The sequence below is a fragment of the Macaca mulatta genome, chromosome 5 (genome assembly GCF_049350105.2).
Source record: "Macaca mulatta isolate MMU2019108-1 chromosome 5, T2T-MMU8v2.0, whole genome shotgun sequence".
NCBI lineage: Eukaryota > Metazoa > Chordata > Mammalia > Primates > Cercopithecidae > Macaca > Macaca mulatta.
Window position 1 is genome coordinate 161,433,281 of NC_133410.1, and position 15,026 is coordinate 161,448,306.

The 15,026-nt window shown below is 38.0% G+C and overlaps 1 protein-coding gene across 4 annotated transcripts in view; it reads left to right on the top strand.

Annotated features, from left to right (window-relative positions):
- The window catches only part of ARFIP1 (ADP ribosylation factor interacting protein 1), a 131,654-nt gene that overhangs the window by 71,283 nt on the left and 45,345 nt on the right, over window positions 1-15,026 (top strand). For 2 of the 4 annotated variants that reach the window (XM_028847991.2, XM_078001568.1), the window contains exons 3-4: window positions 12,542-12,584; window positions 13,006-13,114. In XM_028847991.2, the coding sequence (XP_028703824.2) occupies window positions 12,542-12,584; window positions 13,006-13,114 (152 nt within the window). 4 annotated transcript variants of the gene reach the window in all.

The following is a 15,026-nucleotide window of genomic DNA, read 5'->3' on the forward strand; positions in this document are numbered from 1 at the left end:
AACTTATGTTTTTAATGTCATAATTATAATAACCTCTATTAAAATATACAAAATGGAGACATTATTTTTCACAGCTTTATGAAAGCTGTTACTACAGATATTACTTTGTATTCTTTTAAAAGAACTCAAAATGTACAAAAACGTGTTTGGAGCTTTTGCCAAAAGCATATTTTGTTTTAGCTTAATTGTTTGAAAAATATTTTTAAAAACTGTTCAATAATCCAGCATTATCCTAAAAGCTTGAATAAAACATTAACTCAGGTTTATGCCATTTTATTGTACACTTGTTAAGCTTGGCCTTGTGAAGTGTTAAACTTTGAATTGAATGTCAGCAACATAAAAATGCAAATTAGGAATTTTACGTTGTTAATTATAAATGGGTTCATTGTCTCTGAAATATATTCTGGAAAATATAGGAGTAAATTCAGTAGCAGATACTTTAAAAGTTGCCAAGCTAGGCACAGACTTACAAAACTGATACACTTAAAAAATTTGAGGGTTGGCCAGGTGCAGTGGCTCATGCCCGTAATCCCAGCGTTTTGGGAGGCTGAGGCGGGCAGATTGAGTTCAGGAGTTTGAGAGCAGCCTGAGCAACTCGGTGAAACCCTGTCTCTACTAAAATACAAAAGAAATTAGAATGATATGGCAGTGTGTGCCTGTAGTCCCAGCTTCTCAGGAGGCTGAGGAAGGAGAATTGCTTGAACCCGGGAGGTGGAGGTTGTAGTGAACCGAGATCGTACCATTGCACTTCAGCCTGGGTGACAGAACGAAACTCCATCTCAAAAAAAAAAAAAAAAAAGGAAAAGAAATTTAAAAGTTATATAAAGAAAGCATATTTAAAATTTTGGTGAACTATGTTACTTAGAGAATGAGTATTTTATTGAAAACAGTCAACAAGCTCATAAAATCCTGAGTATTATCTCACAAGTCATAAATTCCTCTCACATAGCCCATATCGTTTTGTTTTGCATTTAGCTGTGAAACCGTGTTGGAATGATAGTTCTCTTCAGAATTGGAATTGAACCTATTTTTATCGTTTTTAGTTAGGCTCCTTCTGTTAGTAGCAGTGTTGGAACCGAACTGTCGATTCCCTCCTGGGCAGGGGTCGCCGCGAAGGATCACCGACACGAGATTCACAGCAGAGAGTTATTTATTACTAGCGCGCTAGGGTCCCAAGCTCTAAGTTGGCCCTGGGACCCCGAGTGCTTGTTACAGGTTGTTTATATAGGCAAACACAAGTTCAAACACAGCTTAGGGCGCGAAATTCAAACAAAGCTTTAGGCGCGTGGTAATTGGGTCTGTCTATGGCCTGAGCAAGGTATCTTGTTCTGATTGGTTGGGGCGGGACCTTAGGAGGTTCTTTCCTGGAATTGCTGATTCCGGGAACATCGGGGACATTGAGTCAGGGTGGGACCCCATGAGGCTATTTCCCAGAATTGTCTTTCTGTTTGGGTTCTGGGAACATCGGGGGGCTATCCGTGGCCATCTGGGGTTTAAGTTTCATGATGGCCAAGCTTTCTAAATTTTATGAGGCTTAGGAATTATGAGGCCTAGTTTCAGCAGCTTAGGCATAGGAAGGCCTTAGTGCTTTTCAGATTTTACACCTGTTTTACCTATAGGACAGTAGGGTTGTCTTCTAGAAGAACTTTTGTTTGTTTAGTAAAGAACCCCAGCAGACAATAGGGAGTGATTTGAGTGACTGTAATGTCCTCAGCTACAGTTGTCTCCATTTGCATTTAAGATTATTATTGGTATGTTTTTTTTTCTCATATTGTTAATTGGTTTTTGGTTATTTTGTATAATCTTTGTTCCTTTCTTTTTGCCTGATTGTTTCTCATTATGGTTTGGTGGTTTTCTGTAGTGGTGCCATTTGAGTCTTTTCTGTTTGTCATTTATGTGTTTGCTTTACCTGTGAGTTTTATATGTTCATGTGTTTTGATGATGGTAAAATGTCCTTTTGCTTCCAGGTTTAGCATTCCGTTGAGCATTTATTGTAGTGCCTGTCTGTGGTGAGGAATTACCTCAGCTTTTGCTTGTCTAGGAAAGACTTTATTTCTCCTCCTGGTAATTTCGTTGGATATAGTATCCTTGGCTGGCAGTTTTTTTTCTTTCTGCACTTCAAATATATCATCCCATTCTCTCCTGCCTCTATCTCCTGAGAAATCCACTGGTAGTGGTTCCTTTGTGGGGGTTCCTTTGTAGGTGATTAGACACTTTCTTACTGTTTTTAGAATTCTCTATTGTTGACTTTGGACATTTTGACTATAATGTGCCATAGGGAAGATCTTTTTGTATTATATCAGTTTGGTGATCTGAGAACCTCCTGTATCTGGACGCCTAAATCTCTTGCTAGACTTGGACAGTTTTCATTTATTGTTTTATTAAATAGGTTTTCTAACACTTTCGTTCTCTCTTCACCCTCTGAGACCCCAATAATATGAATATTTGGTCACTTTATGTTGTCTCATGTCATGAATACTTTCCTCATTCTTTTTTGGTCACTTTATGTTGTCTCATGTCATGAATACTTTCCTCATTCTTTTTTATTCTTTATTTTTTTCTGATTGGGTTCTTTCAAAAGACCTGTCTTCAAGTTCTGAGATTCTTTTTCTTTTTTTTTTTCTTTTTTTCTTTTTGAGACTGAGTCTCACTCTATCACTCAGGCTGAAGTGCAGTGGGGCACGATCTTGGCTCACTGAAACCTCCGCCTCCCGAGTTCAAGCGATTCTCCTGCCTCAACCACCTGTGCATCTGGGATTACAGGCACGTGCCACCACACTCAGCTAATTTTTGTATTTTTTAGTAGAGATGGGGTTTCACCATGTTGGCCAGGTTGGTCTCGAACTCCTGACCTCTGGTGATCCACCTGCCTTAGCCTCTCAAGGTGCTGGTATTACAGGCATGAGCCACCACACCCAGCCAAGTTCTGAGATTCTTTATTCTGCATGAACTAGTCTATTATTGAAGTTTTTGAATGTATTTTGTATTTTAAGCAATGAATTCTTCAATTCCAGAATTTCTGTTTCCTTTTTTATGATCTTTGTCTCTTTGGCAAATTTCTCATTCATATCCTGAATTGTTTTTCTGATTTCCCTCTATTGTTTTTCAGAATTCTCTTGTATCTTCATCTTGGGAATCAGTAGTTTGAATTCTTTTTCCAAGATTTCCTGAATTTCTTTTTGGTTGGAATCTGTTGCTGGAGAATCATTGTGATCCTTTGGAGGTATTATATTTCCTTGCTTGTTCATGTTTTTTGTGTCTTTACGTTGATACCTGGTTTAACCGTTTCTCCATTAGTTTGAATTTGCTATTGTAGGGGAGGACTTTTTCCTGAAGTTGTATCTATGGTGTTGGGTGAGTAGGCTGCTTTGACTTTGATTCTTGTGCATGCAGTAGTGTACTCTGTGTAATTTCTTTGGCTATATACAGCATCAGTGGTATCTGTGATTTTCCTCAGTGGATTAAGTGTACAGTTATTAGTGGAAGCTGTGGTGAAGTTTTGCTTTAGATGTCAGGCCCCAGATAGTCTTCAGGCCCCAGTTGTAGCAGTGGTGGGCTGAGCATGCCTGTCCTTTGGCCCCAGCATGGTATATGCTGGCACCAGTGTTAATGGGTCCAGGCAAGTGGATTTTTGGGCCTCCAGATGGCTTACTTGGATGCCAGTAGTGGCAGCAGTGGGCCAGGCAGGTGGGCAGGTTCTTGGACCTCTAGACAGCCAGCATAGCATGGGCAATGGCAGTGGCAGTAGCAGATGACCGTTTGGGTCCTGAGTAGTGTGCACAGGTGTTGGCAGTGGCTATGATGGGCTGGGCGGACTACTCTCCAGGCCCTCAGGGAGTGCATGCAAGTAGGTGCCAACTGAGGTGGTAGCAGCTGGGGGGGGGGGTAGGTCCAACCTCAGGTCCTCTGGAGGAGTGTTCAGGTGCCCATGGTAGTGGACTGGGCTGGGCAGTGCTGTGGTCCCCAGACTATGTGTTCTGGCACAGCTGTAGGGGGTGGGGAAGCCAGGTTGGGTAGGCTTGTCCTCAGGCCCCCCATGGTGTGTACAGGTGTGCTAGCTGTGGTGGGGAGGGGTGGAGTGCAGAATGTGTGGGTGGGAGGTTGCAACAGCTCTGATTCTGTACTTCCACTAGAGAGGGTGGTGCTGCCTTTAGTGACTGGCGGCAGCCTAGGCTGGTGGATAGGGAACATCTATGCCCCTCAGATCTCGGCCCCTGCAGTGCTTGTGCCTCAGCCCTGGATGCAGTAGTCTGCTGTCACTTGCACCTAAGTCCTAGGGCCAGCAGTCCGTGCTTCTCTTGTTTTTCAGGACAGTATGAGGTCTGTTGGGAGCAGAGTTCTGAAATGGTACCTTGCTATATATGCTTCGATCTCAGAGAGCACGTGGGACCCAGAGTGAGCCTCCTTTCTGGGGCAGTGTCATCACACAGTCTCCTGGCAGCTGCCTATGTTTGTTTAAGGGCCCATGAGGGTCCAGGGGCTCTCTTGTAGCTAGGATTGCAAGAGTTCACAGTGGGAATGTAGACTTCTGAGGGTCTGTCATTTACCTCTTTCCCATAAAGGGAAGTCTCCTTTTGCCTCCCAGCTGATCCTGCCAGAGCAGGTTGCCTTGCTTCCTTCTCCTTCCTTGCTTTAGATATTTCCTGTCACTTTTCTGTTGAATTCCAGTGGTCTGTCTTGGATAATGTATTCGAAGTGTGATTATCTACTCTTTTGGTTCTTTTTAATGGAGGAGGGGAGTGCGAAATGCCTCTAATCAGCCACTTGAAGCCTCTCTCTTACATTGTCTCTTCTAAGAGGCCATAGGTGACAAGATGAAAGGTGTCTCTATAACTGCTTGAAAAGTTAGGTAATCAGAATTATCTATCATGTGTACTATTTAATAACACATTACTTAGTCCCATGCTCCCAGATAGTACTACTATTATATCTCTTTTCCAGAAATTTATACGATATTCTATGACAGGAGAATGATTCAGATGAGTATTGTTCTTTCTGATAAAGTTCCAAGGATACATCTAACATAACCATTCTGGACCTATACAGTCAGCTGTCTTTATCCCAGGTTCTGTATCCCAGGGTCCACATCCACAGATTCACCCAACTGCATTGAAAATATTTGGGGAAAATGAAATAAAATAAAAAATAACAATACAATTAAAAATAATACAGATTTAAAAGCAATACAGTATAACAGCTATTTACATGACATTTACATTGTATTTGGTATTGTAAGTAATCTAGAGATTATTTAAAAGTATACAGAGAGGATGTGTATACAGTATAGGCAAATATTATGCATTTTGTATAAGGGACTTGAGCATCCATGTATTTTGGTATCCAAGGGATCCTGGAACCAATCTTCCAAAGGACAACTCTGTGCCATTTGTATGTTGTTTGTGTTCAGATGTTAGGGGGTTTTTTTGTTTTGTTTTGTTTTTTACATTTCTTGTATTTTGAGGGGTGTGTTGGTACTTTTTTCCTTAAGGAAAGCTGTTATCTTCACTAAAACATAAGCTACTGAAAAGCTGTCAAGACTTAAGCAAGGCAACATTCAAGAAAGCCATTCCAAAAATAGTTGACCTAATGACCAAACTTGCAAAGTTTACAAATTATTTCAGTGATTTGACAGCATTTTATTTTGTAAGTGATATATTTGTCTTTCAGAAAGGGAAGATTCTAGTAATATAAATATGAATAAAAGGAATACTAATATTTAAAACTAGAAACCATTGATTTTAGATATTAAAAACTAACCGAGAAAGTTAAAGGTCACTTATTCAGTGAAATGAACGGACTTGGATACTTGGTTTAAAAATAGGAAGTAAGTAAAAATTGAGTGTGAGAAATGTTTTCTTTTTGACTCTAAGTGTTCTTCAAAACAATGTTTAGTGGAAAAGGGTGTTGTCCTGTGACAAGAGGTTTTAAGTGATATTAGGAAATGAGTGAATGGGATAAAGGCAGTTCATTTGTTTTGTACCAATAGGAAATTACAGCTTTAGAACATATTCCTATTAGTGTGCTTAAACCTAAGCAGGTTCTGAAATAGTGTTTTTTTAAAGCTATTTCTTTAAGTAAATCTTTTAGAAAACATACTAGCTAAAATAAATTATAAGTATCCAATAAATTGCCTATGGCTATTTACATTTATAATACATTACAGTTAATATTGTTTCTGGAAGCTTAGTCCTAACCATATTGCTAGTTACTATCAAAATGACATACTAGGCCGGGCGCGGTGGCTCATGCCTGTAATCCCAGCACTTTGGGAGGCCGAGGCGGGCGGATCACAAGGTCAGGGAGATCGAGACCACGGTGAAACCACGTCTCTACTAAAAATACAAAAAATTAGCCGGGCGCGGTGGCGGGCGCCTGTAGTCCCAGCTACTCAGGAGGCTGAGGCAGGAGAATGGCGTAAACCCAGGAGGCGGAGCTTGCAGTGAGCCGAGATCGCGCCACTGCACTCCAGCCTGGGCGACAGAGCGAGACTCCGTCTCAAAAAAACAAAAACAAAAACAAACAAACAAAAAAAAATGACATACTTCTGTGTCCCAGTTTTCTCATCTGTAAGTACTTCAAGTGTTTGTCAAGATTAAATGAGGTAATATATAGACAGTTCTTGCTTTGTATATTTCCAATATACATTAATTTCAGTTAGGATAATTTAGTTTAATAACACCAGTGCCTCAACAACCCAGCTTATTACTCCCTCACTTTGTTCAGGACTCTCTTCACAATTTATCTCCTCAGAGAGACCTTCCCAGAATCCTGCATCTGAAGTGGCAACCTTTGTCTGTCACTCTCTATCCCTCTTATCCTGCCTTTAAAAACAAAAACAAAAACTTATTTACTTGTTTATTACTTAATTGCAGGACTTATTACCACCTATGTTTGTTTACTATCAATCTCCTCCCTCCCTATGTCCCCACCCCCCAGAACATGAGTCTATGTGGGCAGGGACTTTATCTGTTTTTCCTACACTGCCATGTCTGTAATGTCTAGAGCAGTGGCTGTCATGAAGTTGATGGTCATTAGATGTTGATTCAATACATAAGTAAATGAATAAGCCGTGCCTGTTGGGTCATACCTGTAATTCCAGCACTTTGGGAGGCTGAAATGGGTGGATCACTTGAGTTCATGAGTTTGAGACCAGCTGGGGCAACATGGCGAAACTCTTTGTATTTTTAGTCTCTACTAAAAATACAAAAATTAGCCGGGTGTGGTGGTGCATGTCTGTAATCCCCAGCTACTTGGGAGGCTGAGGTGGGAGGATGGCTTGAGCCCAGGGGGTGGAGGTTACAGTGGGCCCAGATTGCACCACTGCACTCCAGCCTGGGTGATAGAGCCAGACCTTATCTCAAAAAAGTAAAATAAAATAAGTAAATAAATAATTTATGTTCCATAGCTCAGGCAGTGCTTTCTTCTTTCCTATTTTTTATGTACTTAGTCTATTCTGAATTCCTCTGATACTTAGTGTCTTTACTTTGGCACCATGTTCAACTTTTATGTTAATGTATATCTTGTCTCCAATGAGATGGCAAGGAGTGTACCTTACCTCTTTCTCTGCCCAAAAAGTCTAATGTAAGAATAAGCAAATATGCATTAAATTATATTTCATAATAAACCTGTTATTGCAGCTTCTTAATCTACATGGCATTGAATCATAAATCCTTTAGTTCATTCAACAAATTCATTATTTATCTATTCAAATATTTATTTGATCCTCCTATATCTCAGGTACTATTTCAGGTGCTGGGTATATAGCAGTAAACAAAATGGACAACAACCCTGCTCTCATGACGGCTATAGTATAGTGAGGGGTCACAAAAATAAACAGATATACACATAATATATCACTTAGTAGTCACTGCTATGAGAAAAATAGAACAAGGTAAGGGGAATAGGGAGTTCTTTTGTGGGGGTTGGAGGGGATTGCTATGTTGTAGGTTATCTTCAAAGGAGCAAGCCCTGTAAATCTCTGATCCAAACCTCATATCCAAACCAGATGGTAAAAAGACTTTTAGTTGGAAATCTAATGTTTTGAGAGACCCATTTGAGATACAAGACTAATATTTTTATTTTCCTATATAAGAAACTTACTAGTTTATCTCTCTTTTTTGCTTTTTGTTTTTGTTTTTTTGAGGCAGAGTCTGGCTCTGCTGTCCAGTCTATAGGACAGTCACAGGAACTGGCTCACGGCAACCTCTGTCGCCTGGGCTCAAGCCATCCTTCCACCTCAGCCTCCCAAGTAGCTGGGACTGCCGGTGCATGCCACCATACCCAGCTGAATTTTTGTATTTTTTTAGAGTTGGGGTTTTGCCATGTTGCCTAGGCTAGTCTCAAATTCCAGAGCTCAAGCAATCCTCTTGTCTCGACCTCCCAAAGTGCTAGGATTACAGGTGTGAACCACCATGCCTGACCAGTTTATCTCTTTGAAAGAAGGAGTTTGATTTGGATTTTATGTACAGTAGTTAACCAATCATGTGTCTTGGGGTCTAGAATTCCTCAGATGCCTCACTTATTGAATATAGAGTGATGTTCTTCAGAATTCCCAAGCTTGTAGTCTTGAGGATTTTCACAAGTGTTCCAATGACTGTTTCAAAGACCAGTTTATCTTTCAAATTCTCTTTAGAGAAATCTTTCAATTTCTCTTTCAAAATATCTTTCAAATTCTCTTAGTATGAAAACATTCCTTTCGCTACTGAAGGTACTTACTTTTAATGATCTTGCAGCTAGGCTTTTCTTGCGTTTTTTGGTTTGTACTCTGTACATTCCTCACTTTTTGTATCAAACTCATCACCTTCCCTTTAAAGCATATCTTTTTTCCAACATTTTTTGGTCTCTCACTGAGAAACTCTATTTCTACTAAAGATATTGTTTTATACATTTTAAAACAGATCTCTTGGACTTGTAACTTCTATCTAGTTGCTCTGTTTAAAGTCACTGGATATCAGAAGTTAATTATATGGTTAGTTTCACATCTAGGCATGCTCTAATATAATTAAGATGGGGTTGTAAGCATAATACTAAGGGTGGAAATACTTATAATTTCATGACTTTGTCACTCAGAAAATAAAAATCACTAATCCTAAATGGTATGAAAATACATTCTTGGCCGGGCGTGGTGGCTCAAGCCTGTAATCCCAGCACTTTGGGAGGCCGAGACGGGCGGATCACGAGGTCAGGAGATCGAGACCATCCTGGTTAACACGGTGAAACCCCGTCTCTACTAAAAAATACAAAAAACTAGCCGGCCGAGGTGGCGGACGCCTGTAGTCCCAGCTACTCGGGAGGCGGAGGCAGGAGAATGGCATGAACCCGGGAGGCGGAGCTTGCAGTGAGCTGAGATCCGGCCACTGCACTCCAGCCTGGGTGACAGCGCGAGACTCCGTCTCAAAAAAAAAAAAAAAAAAAAAAAAGAAAATACATTCTTAGATATAATGGTCAGTTTTAAATATAAGAAAATAATCTTTCGTCATTCCAACTTCTAGTCTCCAGAAGAGTACTATTTAAAAATTGGGATGAAGGAGAAAGACATTAATACTTGAAGTACCAGATGTTGTAGTGTACTTTTTGTATGTTGTCTATGAGGTAAGAATAATTATCCCTTAACATTATCATTTTACAGTCAAGAAACTCAGCAATTCAGACTAGTTGCCTAGGGTTATGCAGCCATTAAGTGACTGGAGCCAGGATTCAAACTCAGGTATATCTGAGCTGACTTCAGAGCCCACATTGCATCCATTATATCAAACTGCCTAATCAAATGAGGGCTAGTTATTATTTTTTGAAATAATGGATGCATTTGAAATCAGAGCTAGTTCTCAGACATTTTCACTGATGTCCAAAGTGCTAAACAATTTTGTTTGCCGTCTGAAATTCCACCCTGTATCTCTGAGTCCAAAAATCATACTAAAATGCAATGAAAGAGTCACAGAGATTACCTTGAACCTACGGTAATATGAATACTTTACACACTGAAGTTGATAAATGTTTTGCTTTCAACTACTATTAGTAACAAATCACTTTATACACATCTCACTGCCAGTGTGACGAAATCCCAGTGTTGAGAACTACAGGATAAAGGAGCCATTCCCAGACACAATCCCCTCCATTTAATTTATTTCCAATAATAAATTAGTCAGTAACTGGACAGGTATTTGTTTAGCTAGAAAAAGGAAACCAAGCTGCAAAATTGGAGATTTAAGATTGAATGGATGAAACTAAAATGGCTAAAATTAAACAAAGATACTTATGACAAGGTAGATTTTTAGATTTCATAGACAGCCTACAAATGTTATTAACAGACAGTAGGAGGTCAGTATATGGGTGTCTGTTTTTGCGTTCTTAGGTGTTAGAATCTGGAGGGAATTTTAAAAACTATTTTTAATTTAATTGAACCAAATTGGCTTTTTTATACTTCAGTTTTTAAAATGTTTTAGTGAAAATATGTAAGAATAGTTTTAAGCAATGTAAAACTCGACCTTTCAGAATGGAAATTATATTCGATGTATTTAATTTGAAATCATGTATTCTAATAAATGTTCATGGTTAACTAAAGAAGTTTAGTGATAGAGATTCAGCATACTCTGGACCTGGGTACCTGGTCGTAATAGAGTCCCAGAGAGTCCTCCAAAGATGATGCAAAGTAGAGAAAAGCATGACTCTATGGCCTAGCACCTGGAAGATTCTATTCATCTTTAGGAACTGTTTTGTTTCTATTCTTTATAGCTATCTATTTTCATTTACAGCATATACCTTTTCTCAGAAGTACAGGGATGATGAACCAAGTCATTCTTACTGTATTTCTATGATGTGTAAGTTAGTAAGTTCTACATTGAAAATAGTGAAAAACTTCAGGAAGAAAGGGTAATTGAGGATGGCTTATACATTGGTCAAGAAAAACATCAAGTACATTTAAGGAGTACATTTAGGAGAACATTAGAATCCAGATGGAAACTTCTTCAGCAAACATTCCAAAATAGGGTGTTTTCAAGTTATATTATACAACCATATCACTTAACTTGTCCTATACTATTTTTACTTCAGTAGCAGAGCAGATATGATTGTTTAAGATCAAATCTTCTTGGCTAGTGATTTAATAATCCCTTTGCATTTCGGTTCATGATTATGGGAATTAACTTCTGAAAGGGCTTCTTATTTCAGTAGTATATATTATCTTAGCTATACCACTTTATTATTATATTTGACATATCTCTATACCCTGAATTTTCATTAAAAGTTTGTATTTTAATTACTCTTAATTATTCCTAAATTTCATCCCTTCTGTCCATTCTTTTGGTCACCTGTCTATCCTAAACTTTAACTGTTTGAGTACCTGAGATACAGTGGTATCTTATGATTGATCTTGCCTCAGTTTCTAACTCTTCCAAGCTGTTCTTACATGTCTGCCAAATTAATATTCTTTAAGCAATCCTTTAACCAAATCAAGTAAACCCGTTACTCAAAATTTTCTGATTCATTTACCCCTATCTTGCAACATAGACATTTAGCAACTTTGGCCATGGGAGCCTAGTTGCTGGCCTCCATGCTATCCCAATAATATGATAATGACTTCCCAGTGCTACCCACCCTGTCCTCCAAAAGTTTTTCTACTAGGTTTTTTTTCTACTATTCCATCCCTCCAACATTCCGTATCGTCCATGTTGGTCATTGATGCAGCTTAGAATCCATCTCTTCCATTAAGACTTTTCTTCTGTTGAATGCACACTGATCATTCCCTCTTCTGAATTCTTAACTACATTATAAATTGTTATATACTTTCCTTTTTGATTGCATATTGCCTTCACCTACTGATTAAGATGTGTATGTTTTGTCCTAGGTTTAAAAAAAAAAAAAGTGTAACTGTTTTTGGAGAAATATCCTGGACCCCTGCTATAGGCTCTATTCTTTACCACTACATCAAGAAAAGGTGTAATGGATTCGAAAAAATATATAACACTAGTTATATATATTTATGATCTAAAATCTGCTATCTCAAACTATGATCAGTCTAAAAATTTAGCTTACTAGCTGTGTTTACTTTTAACTTGTCATAGCCCTGAAATTCCCATGAAAATTTAATAAAGGTAAATAGAAAAGTGGTTTTATTTTAGATTGAATGCCTTCATTTCAGTTTGATTTCTCTGAAGTTCTAGTCATGTGGATAGGCCAGATTTAAGTCTACATTATTAATAATTATTGCATCACTTGAAGCCAGTGGACCGTAGCCTCAGCTTTACTTCCTGGTGATTTTACAGTTTTACTTGGCCTTTTTGCCTAATTATTATTTAAGCCCTGAGATTTAATTTACAAAGTTCTGGAAAAAAAAAAACTTAGAATATACTTAACTAGGATTGTGCCTTTTAAAGAACGTTTTGCTTCTTGACTTTTTATACTTTTTAAGCTCTTAAGACTCAGTGTTGAATATTATTTTTATTATAATAAGGTTCTGTTACAGGCTAATTTGCAGTTAGGTTAACTATTTTCATTGTGCAATGTAAATCTAAATACAGTTTTGTTTACCTCACCCTGATTGAAGTCAGAGAAGCCCTCTTGAAATGGAAGAGAAATTAACATGGCAAGTGAGTGATTTGTTTATACTACGCATTAGATAGGCTCATTGTGATTATATTAGACATCAGTCAGCTTTTACATATTAGACATGGCAATTGAATGATCTTAATTTTGCTCATTAAAATAATTTTTCTGATGTATCAGTAAGATTAAAATTTTTACATTGAATTTTAATATCTGCCTGCTGCTTAATTCCAGAATGATGAAAGTGTATTGTATGTGATGTACACAATACCACTTAATACAAATCTTGCTGTATTTGCTGCTGATTATACATCATTATAGAATGCCATGACAGCATAAGGGAATACTGCATAGCAGAGAGAAAAATAATCTATGATTTGATTAAAAGGATACAATTATTCTGAACTGTTACATCATGTGGGATTTTTTACAAAGTTTTTTTTATTTTATTTAACTCTTGCTAAGGATTTGAAGCATTCATTACCATCTGGACTTGGTCTCTCAGAAACTCAAATTACATCTCATGGCTTTGACAATACCAAAGAGGGGGTTATTGAAGCAGGAGCATTTCAAGGTAAGAGCCCATATATTTGTAAAGATGGCTGGGGTGGAGGATGGGAGAAGTTCACCAAATGCTACCTTTATTAATAAAGCACAAGAATGAAGGCCTTTCATTCTGTGATAAAACATTGATTATAAATGTCATCCTTTTGCTCTTCAATTTAAGTATTATAGGAATTATTTCAGTAGTCTCCTTTATATAAACAGATCAATGTGCATGATATCACTGGTTATTATTTAAGAATTGGTTGTAAAATACTGAAATAAAAACAAAAATTATATCAGAAATGTAGACGTAGATTATTTTAACTTGTAACTATGAAATTTATAAATCAGTGTTGATTTTCGTAAATACAGATTTCTTATTTCAAAGCAAATAGAAAAATGAACTTTTTACGTTATATAGAAGGTCTCCAAGACCACACTCATTAAAAGTTTGTATTTTAATTACTCTTAATTATTCCCAAATTTCACCCCTTCTCTCCATTCTTTTGACCACCTCTCTATCCTAAAGTGTAGCTATTGAATACCTGAGATACAGTGGTATCTTATGATTGATCTTGCCTCAGTTTCTGACTCTTCCAAGCTGTTCTTACATGTCTGCCAAATTATTATTCTTTAAACATTCCTTTAACCAAATCAGTAATTTGCTAGGAGAACTCACAGGACTTACATAGTGACACTCATGGCTATGATTTATTGTAATGAGAGTAGCAAGCACAATCAGTAAAGGCAGAAAGTGCATAAGCTAAGTCTGAGGAAAACCAGGCATAAGCTTCCAAGAATCTTCTCCCAGCTTAATCGCACAGGACTTGCTTAATTCCTCCAGCAGTGAGACTGACAACATATGTGAAATTTTGCTAACTAGGGAAGCTCATTTAGAAACTCCATGCTTGGGATTTTTACGGGGAGCTGATCACATAGGTTTCTCTGTCTGTTACATAACAAGATTCTAGACATCCTGAAGGAAAGCAGGTAAGCAGCGTAGGCCACATTGCAGGTAAACAGCTTAAGCACAGTGAGGCACTCGTAATCATTCTGGCAATGGAGGGAATCCTCCCAAAATTCAAGTTCCCGCATGCCAGCCTTTTTAAGGATAGGCAGTTAGACCTGCTATGTTAACTCTTTTCTGCATACATCTCATATCTATGTCTGTTTTTAATAGGAAAATATTGCCTCCTTTCTTAATGCTTTTACTTGTGATAACTTTTGTAAACTTTTTTTTTTTTTTTTTTAACTCAACCGAAAGTAAAGCCATGTAAACATTTAGATGTGGGAAATAGATGTTCTAGACAGGACTGTAAAGTGTAGCTATAGTTTATGTTCAGTTCAATTAAGCGCATATTACTTTTAATGCTGCATTAAATTTTACAAAATGAAGAAACAGTTATGTCCATGCCTTGTAAACCATAGCCCTCTTGCAGATATTAGTATTCTGTATTTTTTTTTTTAAAAGACAGAGTCTCACTCTGTTGCCCAGGCTGGAGTACAGTGGCATGATCTCGGCTCACTGCAACCTCCACCCCCCTAGTTCAAGCGATCCTCCTGCCTCAGCCTCCCAAGTAGTTGGGATTACAGGTGCTTGCCACCACACCAGGCTAATTTTTGTATTTTTAGTAGAGATGAGGTTTCACCATGTTGGCCAGGCTGGTCTTGAACTCCTGAACTCATGATCTACCCACCTCAGCCTCCCAAAGTGAGCCACCGCACCCGGCCATATTCTGTATTTTTTTATTGTACAGTTGGCCAATACTTTATTTAAATAACAATTTAGATTTTGAAGTATATTCTCTGCTATATGGGTCCTGGAAATAGACATTTAGGATAATCCAGTATATCCTCTACTTTAGGCTATGAAATGAATGGACTGTCTACTGACATTTTTTTTCTCTTTTCATTCTTATGTTTAGAAAAATAAAGGGAGC